The sequence below is a fragment of the Scophthalmus maximus genome, chromosome 17 (assembly GCF_022379125.1).
Source record: "Scophthalmus maximus strain ysfricsl-2021 chromosome 17, ASM2237912v1, whole genome shotgun sequence".
In the NCBI taxonomy this organism is placed as follows: domain Eukaryota; kingdom Metazoa; phylum Chordata; class Actinopteri; order Pleuronectiformes; family Scophthalmidae; genus Scophthalmus; species Scophthalmus maximus.
In genome coordinates, this window is record NC_061531.1 from 13,822,149 (window position 1) to 13,845,145 (window position 22,997).

General features: G+C 39.0%; 4 protein-coding genes across 5 annotated transcripts; 3 read left to right on the forward strand and 1 right to left on the reverse strand.

The window, feature by feature from the left end:
- Positions 1–379: 379 nt before the first annotated feature.
- Positions 380–2,044, forward strand: LOC118289443 (protein PET100 homolog, mitochondrial). Its single transcript, XM_035616464.2, has 4 exons — positions 380–1,032; positions 1,205–1,291; positions 1,412–1,444; positions 1,672–2,044. The coding sequence occupies exons 1-4, from the start codon at positions 1,006–1,008 to the stop codon at positions 1,759–1,761; spliced, it is 237 nt and encodes a 78-aa protein (XP_035472357.1). The 5' UTR covers positions 380–1,005; the 3' UTR covers positions 1,762–2,044.
- A 1,374-nt stretch (positions 2,045–3,418) lies between these two features.
- stxbp2 (syntaxin binding protein 2) lies at positions 3,419–13,556 on the forward strand. Of its 2 annotated transcripts, none has more exons than XM_035616462.2 (19): positions 3,419–3,527; positions 4,854–4,903; positions 4,993–5,074; positions 5,539–5,615; positions 5,712–5,787; positions 5,942–6,045; positions 6,541–6,689; positions 6,772–6,856; positions 7,851–7,981; positions 8,094–8,201; positions 8,438–8,495; positions 8,613–8,678; positions 8,835–8,915; positions 10,580–10,721; positions 11,340–11,446; positions 11,541–11,639; positions 11,716–11,801; positions 12,592–12,752; positions 12,860–13,556. In XM_035616462.2, the coding sequence occupies exons 1-19, from the start codon at positions 3,491–3,493 to the stop codon at positions 12,937–12,939; spliced, it is 1,779 nt and encodes a 592-aa protein (XP_035472355.1). In that variant the 5' UTR covers positions 3,419–3,490; the 3' UTR covers positions 12,940–13,556. The 2 variants fall into 2 exon arrangements, with proteins under 2 accessions (XP_035472355.1, XP_035472356.1); XM_035616463.2 differs by lacking the exon at positions 3,419–3,527 and adding an exon at positions 3,779–4,019.
- A 119-nt stretch (positions 13,557–13,675) lies between these two features.
- On the forward strand, positions 13,676–20,408 carry LOC118289441. The gene is made up of 15 exons (XM_035616460.2): positions 13,676–14,389; positions 14,774–14,894; positions 14,981–15,075; positions 15,174–15,278; positions 15,442–15,586; positions 15,781–15,941; positions 16,357–16,503; positions 16,629–16,773; positions 16,915–17,090; positions 17,213–17,338; positions 17,710–17,863; positions 17,949–18,088; positions 18,536–18,718; positions 18,835–18,873; positions 18,973–20,408. Exons 1-15 carry the CDS (start codon positions 14,354–14,356, stop codon positions 19,408–19,410), a joined length of 2,211 nt encoding a protein of 736 aa, XP_035472353.1. The 5' UTR covers positions 13,676–14,353; the 3' UTR covers positions 19,411–20,408.
- On the reverse strand, positions 19,706–22,519 carry LOC118288958 (myosin-7-like; the record flags this gene model as incomplete). Its single annotated transcript, XM_035615555.2, is given in 11 exon segments — positions 19,706–19,723; positions 20,150–20,281; positions 20,399–20,494; positions 20,590–20,694; positions 20,820–20,990; positions 21,095–21,220; positions 21,310–21,383; positions 21,386–21,513; positions 21,602–21,799; positions 22,121–22,238; positions 22,432–22,519. Coding segments are annotated over 11 exon segments (1,254 nt in total), but the record flags the coding sequence as incomplete, so codon positions are not given.
- Positions 22,520–22,997: the final 478 nt, after the last annotated feature.

Below are 22,997 nucleotides of genomic sequence, written 5' to 3' on the forward strand. Positions count from 1 at the left end.
GTGAATGCACCGTAATAAATGTTGAAATACTCTGACTCACCACGCCAAGAAATTTACAGATGGAGTGACAGAAGAGGGTATATGTGAGCTTTTAAAAGTTTCCTCACTTAACTTTCTATTTGAGTCGAATCAATCTGCTTTTAGTACATCTTTACGTTAACAAATAAATCATAACTAATTCACACACACACACACACACACACACACACACACACATATATATATATATATATATATATATATATATATATATATACCGGCGAAATTTTAACGAAACCCATTTTCCCCTAGGGATCAATAATATATTATATTGATTCTCTGTGTGTGCATCATCCCAGGTGTTTTGGACCTGGATCTAAGGTGCCCAAGCCTCCATCCACGTCTGTCCTTCCCTATTGTGAGGTTGTTTCTTTCTGCTTAACACGTAAATGATGTGCTTGGTTTTGCCACTTGTATGCTGGTGTAGTCTTTTCTTCTTTCCAGTTCTCCGTGGTGGAGAGGAGGTCTAGATGCTCAGGTCCTTTCTGTTGGTGGCACCTGGAAATGTCCTCCCAGATCATATTCTTCGTTAATGTTTCAATCAATGTTGTTGTCCTGATTGTACACAATTTAAATGTACATTGTTGCTAAATTTTGTATAGACGACCTCTATTGTATATCTGCTTAGCATGATTTATTTACAAATGTAGTGGTTTGCGGCGCCCCTCAGTGGACAGTCACTGCTCCAAATGCTTTTATAAAACCGAAAGTCGATCCAAAATTAAGCTTCAGATTTTGAGATTTCCATTTTTTTGTTATACATGGGGGGGTTATCAAAATCATATGCCATTTGACTGTCAATTTTTTATGTCTGCTAAAAAATATTCATTTCTGACAACTCTGGCGCATGCGTCGTGGATTCCCAGGGATTGGACCTCGAAACCCGGAACTACTGTGTGAAGGTCTTCGGCAATGTTTGGGGCTTAGATAACAGTTTTTCGTTGTAGGTCCAAAGTTGGTGTGAAAATGGGTGTGAAAATAGAGATTTTCAGAGTAAGTAGCAAACGTTTTAGAACAACGTGTGTGGCCATTGATATAGTAAGGTTTAAAGTCGTACGAATGCGTTGATCAAGCTAGTCACTATCACGAGGCTAACCGTGGCCATGATGTAATGCTGTTTTACTGCGACTCCATTAGCTAGTCTGTTTGTTTTTGTTGTGAACAGATGATGCTGTATCTATCATTTCCTGTGACCATGTTCTGGATCTCTAATCAAGCAGAATACTTTGAGGAATACGTAGTAAAGAGAAAGGTCAGTAAAGCTCTTTCATTTTTATGCATACACTCAGACACCAGTCCACTCCTGCTTGGTGTCCATGTAGTAACAGATGTATCTTCTCTTTACTCCCATGGCACCTTGTGTGGTATCCAGAGGGAGATCTTCCCCCCTAACGAGGCACTGCATGTAAGTGTAATACACAGAGCTCATGTGCTTATAATGTTTGTTGTACTGACTGCACACTCATAGCTCCCCACCATGAGCTTTTTTGATTTAAAAACCATGTGGTCCATATTATTATTTTCCCGTTACATCATCAAGCTAAATGACACAGACACGGACACAATAATCCTTTTTCTCCAAATTTTCTATCACGATTTAACCCTGAAACATTGTGCTACATTTGTTTTCAGAGGAAAGAGTTGGAGGACTTTAAAGAGCGAATGCGCGTTCGCAAGGAGAAAAGATTATTAAAAAATATTTCTGCGGAATCTGAGAATTGAGGATTATATGTTGGAAAAATGAACGAGTTCCCAGCACCAATACAGGATTTTTCGGAACTGTCTTTTGAGCAAACGAAAACTGATTGGACTGGAGTAAGACCGCATCACATTGGAAGTCTCTGTGAAGTTAACAGTGCTGGAGGGTTTCCAGGAAGTAGTTATACCTACTAAGCTTAATGTTTTGTTTAATAAATGTTCAAGTGACAGAATTCTTGTATTTAAATGCCTGATCAGTTGAGTTGCTCCGATTGTGTCATAATAAAATACTTTTTTGAATAACATACCCAGGAGGATGCTAGCAATTGTCATGATTTATTTTGAGAGGTGTGGTGCCTATTAAACATGTTTTTTCAGTTAAGAGTTTTACAACATTTTATCATTGGATTACACCATTGGACACTGACCCACACACACTTTAATAGAGCTAAACGTAAAACCAATATTCCATAAACTGGTCTAAACCGAGCACCAACATAAAAACAAAGTAGCTGTTTGATTGTATTCAATTCAGAGGCAGTAAATGTTCCCACAAGTTCAGATACAGGATTGCAGCAGGTTTTTGCCTGATCAGTTTCTGATTGGATGGTTGTTGTTGTACTTGGCAACTCCAAGGTGTAAGTTGCCTTTATTTACCATGGCGTAAATAAAGAATTTGTTCAAAAGCAGTTACTTGTATTTCAAATTCAGGAATACAAACACAAAAATTGTAAGCTAATGCATGTTTAAAGAGGTGACACTGGTTTTGACATGCTTAAAAGTACCTGTTCACAAATCATTTTGAATATGACATTGGTATCCTCAAACCAGCACAACTATTTGTGATCCCCCAAGTATGAATACAGTATATGAGCAGACTGCTTGGCTTGTCCATACAATCTTAGGTGTTGGATGTTTCCTGACAACAATCATGCATAACAAATTAACTTGTCATCCATCTTGATAAAGAGATGACTTGACTTCCCCAAGGCCCATCAGATGATGCTATCAAATTTATTTGACAATTAAAAGTGGGCAGTTGGATGTTTTACAGTCTGTGAGACATTGCCAAGAGAGAGTATGTATTTCTGTCTTGCAGCTGTTTCTTTTCCACAGCCGCCACTCATTGTGAAAGTCACATTCAAAATATGGTATTATAATATTTGGATGATGATGATCATCCAAGTACTGATGATTTATTTACTCGTGGATGGATCAGCCCCGGGATGATGGGTCTAAGATGCCAGAACTCTTCAAGTCAAGCATGCAACTACAAACACACACAAAACTAAAACAAACAAACAAAATAGATGGACTCGTATGTATGACTCGACACAAAGTGATGAAAGGGAGATGCAAATTATTCAAAAAATGACTACAAGGGAGATGCAAAATCACAAACATAATGAGTTCATGCAAAACGTTCAACAAAGAGACATAGTGATTAAAAAGAGACAAAACAAATGAGAAAAGACACTCAAGAACACGAGAAACAAAATAAACAAGCACAAAGAGATTCAAAATGACCTGTGTCCTGTCTGTGCCATAAAAACTCTCTTAACTCATCCTGTATTCTATTGGATCCACCCCCTAAAACAACTATAATGGCACAGATTACAGTGAACCTTCAGAAAAAGGTCAGGGACTGTAGATGCTTTAAAAAAAGGTAGGGGGCAGTATTTCGCCGTCATAACCTGCGTGCACAGACCAAACAGGCTTTGACGAGGAAGTGACCGACCAACCTGCTGTCAAGATGGCACCGAGTGGACTGAAGGCGGTAGTGGGAGAAAGTAAGTGACACAGTTTTCGTACCGTGTCTGCTTTCGTTTATTACATCCGAATAGACACAGGCAGTTGACTAGAAACCGAACCCCGTAGCGGCTTGATTGACGGAAGTTTGACGTTGAACACAAAACATTGCAGGTGACGCGCGCCAACCAAAGGTTTTTCCTCTGCCAACATTGCCGAGATAAATGACGTGCGTCACGGATGAAAAGAGGAGAGTTGTTTTGTCGCGGGTGTTGTGAACGAGGTCCTCGGTCGGTAGACGGTGGCTTGTTGTTGTGACATTCGGCGGACGAAGGGGTCGACGAGCGTGGCGAGTGTTAATGTTGTGACAGTCCGAAGTTTTATGCTAACGCTAGCGAGCTAACCGAGAAGGAAGTTCCTTCACTGCGCCCATGATGGAGCCGGGACATTGGTGCTGTGAGCCACACATCGACAATGATCTCAATAAAGATGAAGGTCCAATATTTTAAGAGTGGAAATGAAGTTATTAACAGGTGCGTGGACTCACCCTCAGTCAGAACTGCCGAAATCTTTAGGTGTGTACTGGTTATACAAGTAGCTCAGGAAGCAGAGATCGAACCAATAACTTCAGTCACAAAACCTGTCATAATGTTGTGATTACAGTGATAGTAAAGAGAAGGTGAAGGGCAATAATGTGTATCTTCCACGATCAACCGCTGAGTTGAATTTGAACCACTATAACTAGCTAACTATCTTGTCAATAAGCAAAGAACTGGTGTGCATACTGCACACAATGAGTCATATGTTTTAGGAAGTCCCTGCTGTGTTAATGATGAGGTTGAACAAGGAAGTTGAGCGAAGACATATCACATCACTGTAGTTCTTCACCTTTATCTCTTTTTGTTCTTATGTGTAAGAAAGTCCCTTTGGAGATGGCATCTCTCTCGGCCCACGTCCCATCCTTCCACCAGATTTCGTCCAAATCCATTCAGTAGTTTTTGCGTAATCCTGCTGACAAACAAACAAAATGACGGGAAAATGTTACCTTCTTCGTCGTGTGTCTCGTGTAAACTGCAGGCAATCTTTGTTGTTGTTTTTTTAAACTCTTTAGCCAGTGATTCACAGTAGATTAAATTCCCCACTGTTACAATGAGGAGAGTTATTTGCACAAAATTTGAAATTGTTGTGTTTTGAGAATTTTGAGAATTATAGCTACCAAAAGACACCATTTGTATTGTCTGTTGGAGTCTACAAGTATTGGAGTTACAACTCTCAATACTTTCACCTGCTTTACATTTTTTTACATTTGTAATGTTTCCTGAGATTTTATTGTAATCTTATATGGATATTTTTCTTCTCTCCTACAGAAATCCTGAATGGTGTCATTAAGAGTGTGAGGAAGGATGGAGAATGGAAGGTAACAATTTCCCAATGAGAACAAAAAAAAAAAACAGCTTTTTTTTTAATGCTGAATTTACATGCCTTGTTCATCTCTTTTTTCTTCAGGTTCTTATTGTGGACCACATGAGCATGAGAATTTTGTCCTCTTGCTGCAAGATGTCAGATATTTTGGCAGAGGGGGTGACCAGTAAGTGTGCACAGGATAGCTTCCTATGGATTAGTTTGGATATACACAATATAAAACTTTACACAGCTAACAGATACACAAGTGTTGCTTTACTTTCACATTTGAGATGTGTTGTCCTGAACAGATATAAAAGGCTCAACCTCTTCCCTACAATGCATCTGGATAGAAGTAATCCTTTCTATTTAGAAAATGCCCAAGGGTAACATTTTCACTGACTGATTTGAATAAAATGAAAGCGATTCAGTTCATACCACTGCGTCCATACCACATTTGTGAAAGTACTTTCTGCCAGCTTTTTAAAAGCAGTTACCAGTTGGTTGAGTTTCCCATGGAATATTGGTCTTGTGCCCTTCTACATACACACACACACCATAAACTATTTCCAGCACTATCACTGAATGTGATATGGATCAAGTTAAACTATAAAACATTTAAGCATTATTCTTGTTTTTCCTGCTTTTCAGTTGTGGAAGACATCAACAAACGTAGAGAGCCCATCTCTAGTTTGGAGGCCATTTATTTGATTTCTCCAGTGGAGAAGGTTAGAGTTTGCCTATTTCCGTAGAGTTCCCTCTATGATGTTATTTTTCTCATATTCATAATCTGTTAAAAAAAAAATGTTTTTTTTCAATTACAGTCCGTTCGTGCTCTCATCAGTGACTTCAAAGATACTACCTTTACTTACAAAGCAGTACACATCTTCTTTACCGACAGTAAGATTCTCTCTGTTTGTATGTACAGTATACTGTGTATATTTGCATAATAATTTCATAGTTGAATTTCATGAATAACGGTGTTGAAACCTATAGGAAAGGTCTTTATAAGTTATTCTCAAAATGAACAGTTTTAAAATGTATTCTTCCACAGCTTGTCCAGATGGTCTCTTTGCTGAGATCGGGAGATCCAGAGTTGCCAAGGTTGTGAAGACATTAAAAGAGATCAATGTTGCTTTCCTGCCGTATGAGTCTCAGGTATGAAACAATCTGCCCCTTGACCAATTAGATTTTATTGGCCACACTGTTCCCATGCACTTTGATTGTACGTGTAATTTGGTTTACAACACCAGTTGAGAACATAATCTCTTAACTCTAGCTACTAAAATTCTCAACTATGTTCAACAGTTACTCACTAGGTTTGTCTGTGTGGCGTTGGGTGCTGGTCATGTAGTGGGTTTACCCAAAACAAATCACTGTAACCCATGCCTGCTGCATCTAGAAATAAAAATGATGAGAGCATAACGAGTGAAACACATCAGTAAAGGTTTTCTCTTTAAACCAAAACAGCCATCTGAAAGATGCTAAATGCTCCATTGAGCTGAGAGGAGTGGGATCATAGATCTCTTTGAATTTATGCCACACTATCACATTACACAGTCATTTTTTCGTTATCAGTGTACTATAAAAATATTGAATAGTGTAGTTTGGTTGTTGCAAAGCTAATATGAATAATTCCTCTCATACCTGCAGGTATTCTCCCTGGATGACCCAGCCTCCTTGCACTTTTTCTATAGTTCTAAGCCCAATGAAGAAAAAGATAAAATGATGGAAAATCTGGCCGAGCAGATTGCCACCCTATGTGACACACTTAAGGAGTACCCTGCAATCCGTTACCGCAAGTATGAAAGCCTTGCGTACACCGAAATGAGTTTGTTACTGAACTTATATGCTGATTCTGTGGTATTACATGCTTTTTCCTAGAGGATCAGAGGAGACTGCTAGGCTGGCTGATGAGGTTCACCAGCGCCTCATTGCTCACAAAGCTGACAACCCAAGCATGGGAGAGGTGAGGAACCAAGTCTAACCACCATCTACACCAATCCTTAACTGCCTTATTGTATTAATACAATTCTTTCTCAAAACTTGGTGAACTGAATTTTTAAGGTGTTTTCACACCTATAGTTCATCTGCTCCTTTCCAAGTCACTAAATTAATCTGTAAATTTGGAGTTTTCCCTTTGGGTCAGTGTCTTTTCACACAAAGACAAATCCATGCCAACCACATGAGAATGTTCACTTTGCCTAGTGGACAGATGTGCCTCGGGTGAGAGCCATAAAGTAAAATACAGTACTGTTTTTGGACTACTGTGTATTTCTGTGAGAGAAACATGGAATTTAACATGTAGCTGTAAGTAACAGAAAGGTGCTCAACAACAGACTACATCTGACTCCTACAGCAGTGTTCACACTGAAAATGAACCACAGTCTGATTTAACCAGACTTAAAAGGTGTGAAAACAGCCATGAACTGCTATTTTCCCCCTGCTTAATATTTTTTTCCGTATATGAGAATATACAATATTTTGGGATTCAGCTGCTCTTTACCTTCACACATTGTGGTTACCCCTTGTTTCTTTCTTTAATTTCATGTTGATTATTTTTTTCATGCTTTTCTGGATCTTTCCCTACTTCTTTTCTGTCTTTCCTAGCTGACCTTTCCTTGCTCCTGAGATGAGTCTTAACAGGCATGTATTACTGGTTCCATCCCCCCCTCACATCTGAGGTGCATCAATAAGCAGCACTGTTCAAGTATTTTCTCTATTATTATTTTTTAACTTAAGTTGAAATTTAAAGTTTCCTGAAGTGCTGCCTCATGCTGCATCAGGCAGTGATATCAAATTTGATAGATAAAAGCTAATAAGACTTTCTTGTCATGACAAATTAAGAATAAGAAAGAAATATATATGTATATAGACACCTTACTCCTTAATTATGCATTTGTGATGTAAATTTTATCTTTCAGTTGTATCAGATGATATTCCTTTTATTCTTTGCTTTTTAGGGTGCAGATAAGGCACGATCACAGCTACTGATTGTTGACCGTGGGTTTGATCCCATCTCACCTATTCTACATGAGCTGACCTTCCAGGCAATGGCCCATGACTTACTAGATATCAAACAGGACATCTATACGTGAGTGAACATCTTATCACACACCTGATTGGGATGGGGGGTAGGACAGTGTCAATAACACTTCTCCATACTAATATGTGTTGCATGAATGTGCTTGTTTCATTTCTTTCAGTTATCAGACAACCGGCATTGGGGATTCAAAAGAGCGAGAAGTGTTATTGGATGAAGACGATGACCTCTGGGTACAGCTCAGACATATGCACATCGCAGATGTCACTAAGTAAGTCTGTCACTACTACCTGAGGACATATCTGTCTTATCTCCCCATGGTTTGGTTTCACTGTCATCTTTCCCAACATGGTCATTGTTTTCACCTAGTTTCATGTTTAAAAATAAAAAATATTTTATGGTTACTTCGGTTTCTCAACTTGTATAACTCAGTTATATTATAAAGGTTACTAATCAATTGTGTTCCTGCATAAGATGACTAATCATTTTCCAAACCCACTGTTGCAGGAAAGTGACGGAGCTTCTTCGCACCTTTTGTGAGAGCAAGAGAATGTGCACTGATAATGTAAGGGGTGATGTGCAATACTCATTTTGGTTCAGTTATTCCAGGATGCTCATAATATAACACAAATACTTTTTTTAAAGTGATTGTGCAATTTTGATCAAATGTTTTGCATTTCAGGCCAACATCAAAGATCTGTCTCAGATGTTAAAGAAAATGCCTCAGTATCAGAAAGAGCTGAGCATGGTGAGTGGGATGAAGCATCAACATCACATGATTTAATTTCTTTATTGTAAAAGGAGTACTCTCCCAACTGTTTATGATGAGAACCAACAAATCAAACAAAAGAGATGTACAAATTCATAAAAAACGGTAATAATCTTGATGTATTTTCATTCACAGTACTCCACTCACTTGCACCTAGCTGAAGCTTGTATGAAGAAATTCCAGGCCTCTCTTGATAAGCTCTGTGAAGTGGAACAGGTCAGTACTCCATGTGCAAATGAAGTTAGTAACATTTTGACTCCAAGCAAGTAGGACACAAAGAGCATTGTCATCATAGCAACAAACAGTGCGGACAGTTGGAAAAAAACATATTTGCCCTTCTTTTAATTATACTGAGGAAATCCACTTAATTTAGTTTCACAGTTATACGGCCTTCTGTACATCTATAACCGGAGGTATAAAGAGTTATCCTATCCCTGAAGAGAAAGGTGCCCATAGAGGCCCACTGGGCCATTAAACTTAGTATTCTTGGAATTTGTCATCTCATACATTGTTTACAAAGCAGCCTGTCAGTCTGTGGTTTTTATATTACAAGAGATCAACATCATATAGATGCCCCACTGTGTTAATCACTGATAGCAAGTATCTTGGAGAGAAAATCTGTCATAGGAATTACTCATCCCACTCACTCCACACACTAAGTGACCTCAATGTGATGGCGTCTTTATTTATAGATTCTCTGGGGTATGTTCGAATGCCACTGGCACGCTCTAGTGATTTATTTATTTAAAAAAAAAAATTCTTTAATGGAGAATCATAATCGTAATATTGCATAAGAAGCTTGGGACCGGACATAAACATCACTATATCCACAGAAATGCAGAAGAAGCTGTTATGTCATATCTGAGTGTAAAGGCATTTATAAAAACGCATATATGTGCTACGTGGTAATGTAGAAATCCTTCCATCAACATGAGCCTGGGATAAATCCACGGCTCAGAATAGTGCCAAGTCCCAGTGTGTCATTTGGATGCGCCAGACATGCTTTGTATCCTTGACGGAATGTACGCTGCTCCATTTAGTCCCGTAACAGATGAGTCACAAGCACACAGGAAGTGATGCATGGTTGTGGCATTATCAAATGCAAGTGTTAATATTTTGTACGAGTGAATCACTTGACTGCACTAATGGATTGTCAACATGTCTGAAAGCTGCCTCTTTAATCCAGTAGACATTTTTTGGCTCTTAGATAAATGGTGTGATCCAAACAACAACAGCTCTCTGTCAGCTGTCATTTGTTTAAGTGTTCCACATTGTTTGGGCAACCTGATACAAATGTATGTGTGTAGCTTTATTGACAGAATGACGTGCTGTATTTTTAAGTGCCTCTCTTGCCACACTCTAGATTCAGCTGCTCACAAAAAACACTGTTGCTGATTGGCCCTAACAAGGCAAATTTATTATTAAGCTCAGCAAGAGTTTTTAGAGAGGTCACACGGTGCCCAGGGTTGCACTAAAGAGAAGTCCTAAAGCTAGATGTAAGTAGAAAAGCCCAAGTTATGGGGCCAACATTTTTCCATTATTTTTGATATAGTTAATAGATTACACAACCCAGGAAGTTTACTGTGCAATTAAGGATGTTTTTTTTTTGTCTGTTTAGCGAAAAAAAATAATACAGAGATTATTATAAAGAGCTGTTTACAGTGCATGTACTGCCTGTATTAACCTTTTAAGTAGTTCAGTGAAAGAGTAATACTACTATTGCTGTATCTTGTTGACAAAAGGGGAAGTGGAAGTGGTAAAAAATAGAATGCTGTTGAGAGGCAAATAATCCTGTGAGTTGGCAGTCAGCTGACTTGATTCTTAAGTGCTTTTTCCCATTCTAACAGCAGTTAATAGTTAACCATGGCTGTCTTTTACAGGACCTGGCAATGGGAGCAAATGCAGAGGGAGAACCACTGAAAGATGCCATGAAGAGCATTGTGCCTGTGCTTCTCAACAAAGAAATTGAGACATATGACAAAATCCGCATCATACTGCTGTACATATTCCACAAGAAAAAAGGTGTGCCCCTTGTCACCACCCTTTCTGTTTCAGCATCACATTGTTTTGTTCACAGAAGGATACTTGCTAATCAGAAAGGTTATCATGTTAGGAAGCTTTGATATGGAGTGAATAGCAGATAATCTAGTGTTATCGTTGCCTTCAACATTTCAGCTCGACCATGGCCCAGCCTGCCCAACAAACATAAATGTCCGTTACTGGTTGAGTGAGTGACAAAGTTACTGGCTGAGTGTTGGACTTTTTCCATTGGCTGTTGCATTTTCATAATGATTAAGCGAGTTACTATTACATTCTCGGCTCCAATGTCAGGTGTTTGCAGAGTTCTGCCTGCCGACCATTGCATGCCTGGTGGGAACCTGCACTGCTAAAACAGCAACTACCAGTATTATGCTTTGTTAAGACTGGCTGACAATGCTGTCAGCAACCTGGCAAGACAGACAGTCCATGGTGCGTTAGAATTTCATAACTGAGCTATCACCAAGATGCCAACATATATGTCTATATGGAAAAAAAGAAACAAACAGTTGAATCTTTGATTTCTCATGCCTGTACACAGTCAAGCCATACACTACATTTTTATGTAGTCTTGTTTAATAAAGAGTCTGGTTATCCATGTAGGCATTGGGGAGGAGAACCTTACAAAGCTCATCCAGCATGCTAACATACAGGCGGACAGCAACATCATCACCAATCTGCAGAACCTGGGCTGTAACATCATAGCTGGGGTAATTTTCCTGAGTACAGTTTGGCTACAATCTCAATTTGTTTCACTTTAAATTTAATTCCTTCAGTACTTTTTACATAAGTGTTGTCTATTAGGGTCGTAATGCTGGAAAAACGCTGCCAGATCGGAAGGAGCGCAAAGAAAGCACATACCAGCTCTCTCGATGGACACCCATCATTAAAGATGTCATGGAGGTATTAAAGCCAAAATTATGTTTCAGGTTCCAGTTTGCTTTCAACATTTGACAACATCTGTGTTTCTGTATTACAGAATGCCATAGATGACAAACTGGACAGAAAGCAATGGCCATTCATCTCTGATCCTGCTCCCATCAATACAACTCAGACAGCAGTCAGGTGAGTGCTGGAAACAGAAAAGAAAAAATATGATCACATATGAGCTTCACATTGTTAAGTTTATCAGAGTTCAAGATATATGAAGTAATAAATGGTTAACGGTTAATTAACAATGTTTAAAATGAAGAACATTAAAACCTAATCATTTTCTAATGTTTCAAGGAAATTGTTTTTTTTTATCAAAAAAAGTTATCTGGGGGCACAGACAGATAAATGTTGTCAAATCAAAGCTTTTATCCCAGTTATTTGAAACTAATTTTTTGGCAAAGCTGGTTGAAGGTGAAAAGTTGAAATTAAACCAGTTTTGCTTTAAATAGGGATATAATCCCTCAGGGAATACCCACCATGATTATGGTGCTTATGCACCACACTGATGGACCTGGGTTCAGTCATAATCTGCGTAATGCACAATGCTCGTCTCCTTGCTTTTAGCAAAGTGCAGAATTAAAGCTGAGTAGTCATTACTATTAACACTAGAATGTTGCCTAGCTACAGTATATATGACTGGCCATATAAAACCGGATATGGCCATCGGTTGTAAGTAAATCCTTACGTTTACCTCCAGGCTGGAAAAAGCCGTTGCTTTCTTTTGTTTTGGATGCATTTCACCAAAACTAATTATTGTAGGATTTTCAAATTCAGGTATATTCATCAGGGTCATTATTTAAAAAAATACTTTATCATTATAGCAGTTGCTGTAATTAGATCTGATTAATCATGGATCACAGACAGGCTTTAGTTTTAGTAATAGTTACTCGTTGCTTAATTATTGTTTTTATTCTTTTTACAGCAGTGCACGTTTCGGACACTGGCACAAAAATAAGTCTCCAACAGAATATCGCTCTGGCCCTCGGCTTATTATATTTGTGATTGGTGGGGTGTCACAGTCGGAGATGCGTTCCGCCTATGAAGTCACTCGAGCCACTGAAGGGAAATGGGAAGTGCTGATTGGTAAGCAATCATTGTTGAAAACACAAAGCTCCTTGCACCTGCTTCTCCAGGAAATGTTTTTTACTTTCTTTTCTTTTTCAAATATAATGATCCCTTCTCCTTGACAGGGTCGTCTCACATCCTGACTCCAACCAGCTTCCTTAATGACCTGAAGAGTCTGGACCAAGTTCCTAATCCTGATTGTTAGACAGTAAGACCCTGAACAGGGTGGGGCACACTGGAACATAGGGTGTAACGTCTTTTATATGCGATACCTCTGTCACAGAATCTCTGACAGCTGATGTGAGAATGAAGAGAATTTTTAAATCTAGCCATGGAGGGAAACATTTGTGATTCATAATTTTATTTTAGAGTGTTATTTTTATTGTTTTGTCATTTGGGATCTATATGCTGCTGTGATTTACATTATATTAAACTATTTAATAAGATATTGATGATATTTTGATTATTGTACTGTACTGTTCTGATTCATTTTCTTATTTTTGTTACTGTATTTTTGATTTGCCTAATTTTATATCCAAAAATTGCATAGTTTTCACAAAAGTGGATCATCTCACACCAAGAAATGTAGGTATATGGAAGATGTACATAGGTCAGTAGACATTTGCATTGTAAATGTAGTGTGTGAAATCTTTTCCCCCCTCCTCAAGGAAATTTAATCTCAGACAAAATGTCTCAACTGCTGTTTTATGATCTTGCACATTTATCATATATGCTAATATATTGCTGGGAGCAAGTGTGGTGGGTGTTTGTTTCTTTGTTGTTAATAAGGAGTAATTAAAGAAACATAAGTTACACATTAAACTCTGTCTTGTGTGTAGTATTCCATAGGACTTTGAATGGGAATAAAAAGTTGTTTTAAATGTGTAACAAAAAAAAATCAACTCATGGTTCATTTACAAGCTTTGGTACACATGCTGAGCCCAGGTCAAGAATTAACGTCCATGCTCAAAATTATTTTGAATTATTGTATATCTTTTGACTTTGATAGCCAACTTAACTACCTTTTAATATCTCTTAATATCCTTGCCTATTTTACACATTCATTGTTTTTTTTATAATTACCTTGCTTCATCATCTGCTATGAACCCACAGTACAAGTGTAAAAATATCGACCTGGGTATATTCCTTCTTTCAACATTTAATGAGAGCACGGTAGCTTCAAATAAAAAACAACTTTAAGTAAAATGTTGGGCCATAAGGCAGAACATGTTTACCTACCAGTGAAAAAGATGATCCCTCTCCATGCTGAGGATTATGTTTTCATCTGGGATTACACATGGTAATATTAACAGCCGGGCACTGGATGGGGTCTTAATGGCAATGGGTTAATACTCAGCACTTAGCTCTATTTAAAAGCCTCTCACCAAGCCATGTCCAGTCCACATTCGGACTAGCATCGATTGGGATCATCATTTCCAGTGTACAAACAGTAGTTCCTTTTCAAGACATATTGAATGGATTTTCCACTGATTACAGGAAGTACTTGTGTGTAACTTTCTGTACTGTTTTTCAGTTTATGTAGTTTTCAGTTTGGGACCTTCTCCCTTTTTTAGGGCCCGAACCAGCACTGCTGGTTTTTCATAATAGCAGCTGCTGAAATGGACTCAAAATCAGGAGCTACCGACTCTGTGCTGGTAGGTCTTCTCTAACATAACATACATTTTTAGCCTTGATGTGTGGTTCTTATTTTTGTATAGTTATAAGTTGTGTATTTTTGTAATGTTTTATACAGAATTGTATCAAAATTTTAAAAGAAAGTGCTCAATGATTTACTTTGTATTTATGCTTCTCCCTACTATATATTTCATCACAATTTGTTGACAATGTAATATATTGTAAATGCTTATATTTTGATGAACATTCATATTTTACACTGATACCCATATAGGTTCCACAAGTTCTGCTGTAATAGAGAAATTTTTGTCAAGATTTACATTGGGCGATAATGAATTGTGATAGATATACATATACAGTACATTATTTAAGTATGGCTAAATCTCTTGTCCAATGTTCAACAGGATTCTCCTGAACAGCAGCAGATCTTCAACATGATGAGTTTATCTCAGCGTGGACGAATGGATGAACAGCGTTGCACCTTGAGTCCTGCCAGAACTGCAAAAATCAAAGCTACACCTACTGGTTGGGACAGTAGACACATATACACCATCTGCCTTGTATGTTCTTCTGTAGAATGAGTGTTGACATTTTCACCCCTGTTCTCACAGGTTCAAACTGTGAGGAGTTCTCTCATACCCAGGACAGCAAGCAGGGACAAAGCCTTAATGACTTGAAGGTGTCATTGCCAGGATTGAACTACCAGGTACTAGGCTCTAGGTTAAAAAGTGCTGACTCCATACACCTGCACAGGTGGCGAGATGAATACATGACTGAACTCCAAAATATGACTTGTTTTCTCAGAAACCTATAAGTGATAACCATCACGGCTCTGCCCCTCACATCTCCGTGACGGAAAGCACTCCAGATCTAAACAGGAAACTCGTGTCACCAGCCAACCAATTACAGGTGCCCTCTCAGCGTGACCACTCCAATTCCATACATGTCTGTTATATCCTATTATGTCATTCATACTGCTTTAATCACTACTGATGTCTTCTTCTCAATTGGTTATGTTATGCCGTTCATCCACATTTTGTCTTATCGTTTTCTCACTGTTTTTGTCCATTAGTCAGAATCACCTGATGAACAACTTAACTTCATGAATATGATCAGCAATGGACAGCGTGGGCGCATGGATGACCAGTCCTGTTCCTTGGATCCTAGCAAGAGTGCTCCCTGCACACCCAAACCCACAGACAGAAAGCTTGCTGCAGGTTCAACAAACACAGCTAAATGATAACTAAAACATATTGTATTCAAAATCTCTGTCTCAGCAAAGAAGTGTGTTGAAATGTTTTGTAATTGCCTCTAACTAACCATTCTCCCCAACAGATCCAAGTAGCATTTGCATCTTTAAAGTTCATAATTTACATAGTTACTTAACTGTATTTCATCTTTCCATGTCTAGATCCTGAAATGTTCTTCAAACTCTTGTCCAACACCCAGAGCAAACGGCTTGATGACCAGCGAGCGACTCTTCCATCATTACCAGGGCCACAGAAAGAAAATGCCACATCGACTGCTGGAGGAGATTCAAGCTACTTGTGTTACATGGTTTCTAAAGTCCAGGTGAGAACAATTTTTTTTTTTTTCCAACAAAAAAAATATTTTACATTCTTAATAGCAAGTGATTAAGGCACCAAAATACTGAAGTGACATAACCTGTGACTTTAAATGTTACTCAAATCTGACACTGGAATCTGAACAAAAATATTTTTATTATAATTTGAAGGATGCTACAAAAAGCCACTACTTTAAACCGCCATAACTTTACAGTTTTATCGGTGTGGCTTCGATGTACATTGCTTCAAACTGCTTTTCATGGAAACATATTATTAAAACGTCATTATCTTAAGAACTGTTCACATGGGTATGTTTTTTTAAAGTTATGACCTTTGTATGAAACCATAATTTACTAATTGCTATTTTTTAAGTGCTTCCTTATCAAAAATGTAAACAAATGCTGATGTAATGCATTTTCTAGGGCTCCAGAATGGAGGACCAAAGGTGCTCACTACCTCAAATCAAGGATAAGTCTGTGTCTGGTTCAGGCCCCCCACGCTCAGCCTCTTTCAGCCCCGGCTCAGACATAGGTCGATCCAAGAGTAACGATAAAGAATCTCAAAAACAGGTATATGCTCAAGTCAATGCAATTTTTAAATTTAAATGAAATCATCCATGTTTTAAAACAATGATATTGAAGTTTTGCAGTCTGAATGTTCATTCGTCTTTTTTTGCTTCACGCTTCACATCTAGGTCTTGAGTGCAGCTGAACAGGAAGATTTTTTTTCCTTAATGAGTAATTCCCGGCGTGGTCGAATGGATGAGCAGCGATGTGTCTTAGGTGTTAGTCCACAGTCCACACCCAAACACAAGCCCAGTCAGAGCACCTTGCCCAAAGGTAAGAATACAAACATGTTTGCCTTCCAGTTTTTTTTTGTCTTGCATTTAATGTTGTTACAGTGATAATGTCATTGCACTTTCATGTTAAACTCTGTTAATTGTTCACATGTTTGGTCATGTAACCTTTTCACCTTCCCAGATCCAGATTCTGAAAAGTTTTTCACCCTGCTGTCCAACACTCAAGACCGACGGCTTGATGATCAGCGAGCATCTCTTCTTCCATTGCCAGGGATACAAAATGGCGGTGGCACATCAGCATCAGGTGCTGCAGGGATGGATACAAACCACTTGTGTTACATGGTCTCCAAAGTCCAGGTTGGCCCCATTCTTTATGGGATGTGAAAATGGGACATGTTCTTTATATGATATTGCAGCTATAGAATATGTTTAGAAATAAGTCCAACCACTTCGATTCATGTTGCAATTTACCGTCACAGGGATCAAGGATGGATGAACAGAGATGCTCTGCACCCCAAATCTTACAGAATCTCGGTTCCCCATCTGCTCAGCACAAAGAACATCCCAATTCAGACAACCGTGCCAAAACTGACCAACATCAGCAGGTGAGGTGTCATTCTGCTTGATACACGGCTTATAGTTTTGAATGCCTCTACTGTCATGATCCTGTGTTCTTTTAACAAACTTTTTTACCAACTTTTCTTTTGCTTCATTTGCACCTGGCATCCACACAACTCTGGAGTTTTTGAGCCCATAAAACAGAGACTTTTGAAAACCACTGCTGGCCCTGTTTTAGTTTTTAGACCTGGGTTGTGTGTTAGTATAGACGAGCAGTTAATGAGAGTTTAGGAAATTATGATGCAGATATCAACGTTCACTTCCTGACTATTATTATTTGGACTGGTAGCCTCTTTTGGGCAACATGTTTGTGAGTTGTCCCACTTCTAACTGCTTTTCTTTCTTCAAAATCTTCTAGGAGGCATCTCCAGCTGAGCAGGATAAGTTTCTCAAAATGATGAGTCATGCACAACGTGGACGTATGGACGAGCAACGTTGCTCTTTACAGCCGAGCAGAAGTACACCTGCCACACCCACACACAATGGAAGTGCTTTAAAAAATGTACCAACAGGTCAGAAAAACACATGAGGCGCATCGGTCAAATATGTCTTTTCTGCCACCAACACATCACAACAACTCTTGGCTCTGTGTAACAGGTGCAGATGCGGATGCATTCTTCAAAATCATTTCCTCCAGTCAGGGACGACGGCTAGATAATCAGCGTGTTTCACTTCCCACTCTGCCAGGGATAAGTGGGAAGTCTGAACGAAAAGAAAATACAAAGGCTCGACCCCCAGTAAGTTATACAAAGTTTAATTATTGTGGTGTGGAAGTAAAAAATATTGCCAGACGTTGCTAAATAGAGTTTTATTTTTATGTCACAGTCTTGGTATGCAGGTCATGATGTGTGTTGTGTCAGTGTGCAGGCACATTCTTTTGACTACAATAATCTAACTCATGGTGGAAACATCATACAGTACTTCGCCACAGATTACACCTATAGAATAGCTCAGCAGGAGATTGTTGTTTTTTTGCAGCACCTTTACTGCTCAAAATAACATATGGGTCTCAACTCTAGGACTATGGACACATTTGTACCATCTGTATTTTCTGTAGCGAACAAAAGTGTGTTAACATAATATTTGGCTAATAATCAGTCTCATACCCACAAAAGCTGTGATTTAATCAGTCATAGCTATCATGTTGCAATACTTGGCAACTCAAATGCTTTTTCTTCTGCAAGGCTTGTCCCCCACTTATCATTGTGGCTGAAAGTACACCAACAACACCCAGGAAGGACCATTCCAGACGTACCTCTCAACCCCAAATGGCCAATGCAGCATATGGCTCCCCCAGAGCCTTTCCCAAATCTGCTTCATTTACCCCTGAGACTGAATATCTGAAGAATCTGAATTCCCCAGGACAGGTAAGTTTTCACTTTGTACAACTTACTGATTTTGTGTGTGTGTGTGTGTGTGGGGGGGGGGGGGGACATCTTACTATGAATGTGAAACTGAACATTGCAAACAAATTTTTTGACAGGTAACAGTGAGGGTGTCTATGAATTTCACACCACAGCAGGTAAGCTGTACTGCAATGCTGTAAACTGTGCAGATATCAAGGTAATTGTTCAAAGTTATTTTCTTGATAAATGCTTGTCTGACCCTTTATCCATCAAAGGGACAGGAGAATGCTGAACCACTTACATTCCCAGAGGTCTTCCTCACTCTAGGAGCCCCCGGAGATAACTTTGTGATTCCTCTGAGCCCAGGACCTGGCAGACCCCTGTCTTTAAACTTAAACCTTGTCCCAAAAGATTATGTGAAGTCCGGGCACCGCTCTCCAAGTCGTGCAAGTCCCAGGAAAGCCCGCTCAAGACCGTCATCTCCTAACCCAGGTGCAACCAGCAAAGCTCATCCTGTGTGGCAATGTGAACGGGGGGAGCTTGTGACCTTCCCCATCAGCCCAGATGAAGACTGCTTCTCTCTGATTGAGAAGATTCACACGGCCCACCTGCAGAAGGGGATGGCTCAAGGAGGACAAAAATGTAAAGGAGATCCTGGAAAGGGACAGGGGGTTGGAAAGAGAGATAGAAAGGATGGCGGCAATAAACAATAATCGAAAGAAGATTCTTCTGCTTTATTTAGTTAAGTTATTTATTTGAGGCGTTTTTTCTCTGCCATTTGAAAGTTATTTGTGTATGTGTTTGTGTGTTTGTGTATGTATATGTACAAACTTTGTGTAGGTGAGAACTTGATGCTTTGCTTTTTTCAAATGTAAAAGCAATATATGCGGTTAAAGATTATTTTGCTTTGGCTGCTCATCCAAAGAGAGAAAGTGTAGAAATTTAACCAACAACCATAATTTGTGAAACTGAATGGGGGGAAAACTGAGTAACAGATACAGAAAAACCTTAATTAAACGTGATTACCTTTGAAAAGAAAACAGAACACTTGAAAAGTTATTAACACATATTGTAGATTTACAGAAGGAAATTCTTAAGTGCTCATATTGTTTGAACTTTGTTGAAAGGCCTCAGCTTAACCTTGCATCTTTTATTCGGCAGAATCACTTCCCTGAAAGTAAGAGAGAGACAATAAGTATTTGGAGGCAATGTTTGCAAGGATATTTTGTAGCAGGAATACAGTAACCTGCATTTTGTACTGGTGGAAAATGCATTTTATGGAATGACAAAATTAGAGGTAAAGCTATTTTCTGCAATGTGGCTTATGGAATAGCACAATGCACATGATTCACATTCGAGTCATTCGTTGCAATGTAAAAATGATGATTATATACTGTAGGTGATGTAAATCTGGTCAGTACATGATGCTGTCAACAAGAAAGAAAAAGTTACCTTTCCAACATCACGACTCTTGGCTCTCAGGTTGTTGACCTGGGTCTCAGAAATGTCAGCGCGCTCCTGAGCTTCTTCCAGTTCATGCTGAACCTTCCTGAGCCTGGACATGTGAGTGTTGGCCTGCTCCTCCTGTGAAGGATTTAGTTTTATTAATTTATTATTATTATTATCATTATTTATTAATGGTGGTATGATTATTAATTCAACTGATGTGAATGTTTGGTCATATAAATAAAGTTAACTTACAGCCTCCTCAGCCTGTCTCTTTTAAGCCTTGACTTTGAGCTGCAGCTTGTCCACCAGATCCTGAAGTCTGGTCACATTCTTCTTGTCTTCCTCAGTCTAAACCGATTAAGGATTGTAAGTGAAGGAGAATAGACACTTCAAAGTGCTGTGGGTTTTGAAAAAAAAAAAAAAAAAAGAGTCAATTTCCTTACCTGGTAGGTAAGCTCCTTCACTCTCCTTTCATATTTGTGAACTCCTTTAATGGCATCAGCTCCACGTCTCTGTTCAGCTTCAACTTCAGTCTCCAACTCGCGCACCTGTAACGAGAATATAAAAGAAATTCAAAGTTGTGTAAATGCAGATAAACAGAGGCAGAGTTTGTTTGATGCATTAGGCTTAGAAAAAATCTTAAACTAATGTAGTATTTATGAGTAGTGCATACCCTGGACTCCAGTTTCTGGAGTTGCTTCTTGCCACCCTTCATGGCGAGGTTCTCAGCCTCATCCAGACGGTGCTGCAGGTCCTTGACTGTGACCTCCATGTTCTTCTTCATCCTCTCCAGGTGAGCACTGGTGTCCTGCTCCTTCTTCAGCTCCTCCGCCATCATGGCAGCCTGAAATGGTAAATGGTCTCTAATTCATTCATAATCATTAGTAAACTTAAATCATGAGTGTGTGGAGTAGACCTAAAAAAAAATAATTAGAGATTAAAACTCACATCAGTGATAGCCTTTTTAGCTTTCTTTTCAGCATTTCGTGCTTCCTGAACAGCATCATCCGCCTCACCTTGAATCTGCGAAAAGTCCCCCTCCAGCTTCTTCTTGGTGTTCAGAAGACTGGTGTTCTAGATGTTTGAGAAAATTTGTTTTTAATATAATAAATACATAATGTATCTTCCAGATTCTACTTTCTTTTGAATGAATGTAAACCAACCTAGGAGTTAAGCAGGCCGACACGCTCACTAGCATCAACCAGCTCCTGCTCAGCCACTTTGCGTCCTCTCTCAGTCTCACATCGATCATGAGGTCCTCCACCTCACCCTGCAGCCTCTGCTTAGTCTTCTCCAAAGAGGCACATTTGGAGTTCACAGCCTCAATGCATTCTTCAGCGTCCTGCAGACGCTGGGCAAGCTTTTTCCTGTAGAAGAAGAATAAGTGTTTGTGTTTAATTGTGCTAAATAAAGGTATAAAAATGCGTTCATTTGTTAAGTAAATATGATTCATACTTGGCCTCCTCCAGCTCCTCAGTGCACTGGATAGCATCAGTCTCATACTTGGTTCTCCACTGAGCCACCTCACTGTTGGCCTTGGACATTCCCCGCTGCAGCTCGGCCTTGGCCTCCTGCTCCTCTTCAAACTGCTCTCTGAGCAGATCGCAGTCATGGCGGGATGACTGAATGGCGTGGGCCAGGGCATTCTTGGCCATAAGCGACATGAAAGTGTTAATTAATACTGTCAACATACTGTATGATACACAGTTACATTTACTGTTGTTACAATAACAAAGTCAGTTTGTCTGTACTTGTACAGGCACTTAACTTTTTTTTTTATCAGTCTCAGTCTTGAAGTATCAAATTCAGTTTACAATAAGTTAGTAGTAAGTTTTTAACATTGGTCTACATAGTATAGCTCGAAATGTAATCAAAGCTTGGTTAATATCTAATTAGCCATCCCTGAGATATCACTTGAGATATCATACCTGATGAACAGTCACGAAAGACAATACAAATATAAGATCTTGTACCTTTATTTCCTCCTCAATGTGTCTCTTAATCTCTTCAATCTGCCGAGTGTAAGCCTGTTTGCCTCTGGGGAGCTGGGAAATAAGAGCTTCCTTCTCCTCCATCTGGCGATTAAATTCACCTGAATGAACAAGTAAGAACAGGATTTAAGTGCCTTTTTTTTCACACTTGAAAAGTCCTTTTATTTCATTGTCATAAGGGCCAGACAGACATATAGGATGTTTCGCCTTAGCAGTGGTATGTGCTCCACAGACTGCCATTCCTGTCAATATAGAATATAAATATATGAATATTTTGCATCCTCGAAAACACACCGTTCTCTGTTTGCAGTCTTGCCCTCTGTGCGCTCAAGTCATTGAGCTGGCGAACGTTCTCGTCATTTTTTGATTTTATTTCACTTAATTGATCAAATCAGTGACAAATAAATAATCAAAAAAATGAATAGGTATACAACTTTGCATTATACACCCTTCAAAAGATCTCAGTTTGTTAACCCTGCATGTGTAAAGAATAATTAATCAAGGACATGTGATTAAATTTGCACTTATGTAAAATATTACATTTTTTCACAGAAATCTTTTGTCAGGGTAAATCTTTTATCATGGTAAGAACCCTAAAACCTGGCCCTGAGTTTTTCTGACCTTTATTGTGAGCCAGGATTCATTTGGGATAAGCACTGTGTCAGTCAGCACTGTGTTTATGAATGAGCTGTGTTGGCAACCGGTTCTCATCATAAATTTAGAGCACTGTTGGGCTTCCTATTAATTTATACTGACTGTCACCTCTCTGAACAATCAGAGAACCGGGCACACTAGCCAGTACAGTAAGTAGTGGCAGGGGAGTACTTGAATTCCTGCAATGGTTTTGAGCTTTCATTTAG

Bases quoted from the DNA above. Each gene is read 5' to 3' on its own strand.
- LOC118289443 (XM_035616464.2), top strand. From the start codon at position 1,006: ATGGGTGTGAAAATAGAGATTTTCAGA. The intron at 1,033-1,204 runs GTAAGTAGCAAA...TGTTGTGAACAG, and splicing joins TGAAAATAGAGATTTTCAGA to ATGATGCTGTATCTATCATT. The intron at 1,292-1,411 runs GTCAGTAAAGCT...TGTGGTATCCAG, and splicing joins AATACGTAGTAAAGAGAAAG to AGGGAGATCTTCCCCCCTAA.
- stxbp2 (XM_035616462.2), top strand. From the start codon at position 3,491: ATGGCACCGAGTGGACTGAAGGCGGTAGTGGGAGAAA. The intron at 5,075-5,538 runs GTAAGTGTGCAC...CCTGCTTTTCAG, and splicing joins TTTGGCAGAGGGGGTGACCA to TTGTGGAAGACATCAACAAA. The intron at 10,722-11,339 runs GTGTGCCCCTTG...TTATCCATGTAG, and splicing joins CATATTCCACAAGAAAAAAG to GCATTGGGGAGGAGAACCTT.
- LOC118289441 (XM_035616460.2), top strand. From the start codon at position 14,354: ATGGACTCAAAATCAGGAGCTACCGACTCTGTGCTG. The intron at 15,942-16,356 runs GTGAGAACAATT...TGCATTTTCTAG, and splicing joins ACATGGTTTCTAAAGTCCAG to GGCTCCAGAATGGAGGACCA. The intron at 16,774-16,914 runs GTAAGAATACAA...TCACCTTCCCAG, and splicing joins TCAGAGCACCTTGCCCAAAG to ATCCAGATTCTGAAAAGTTT.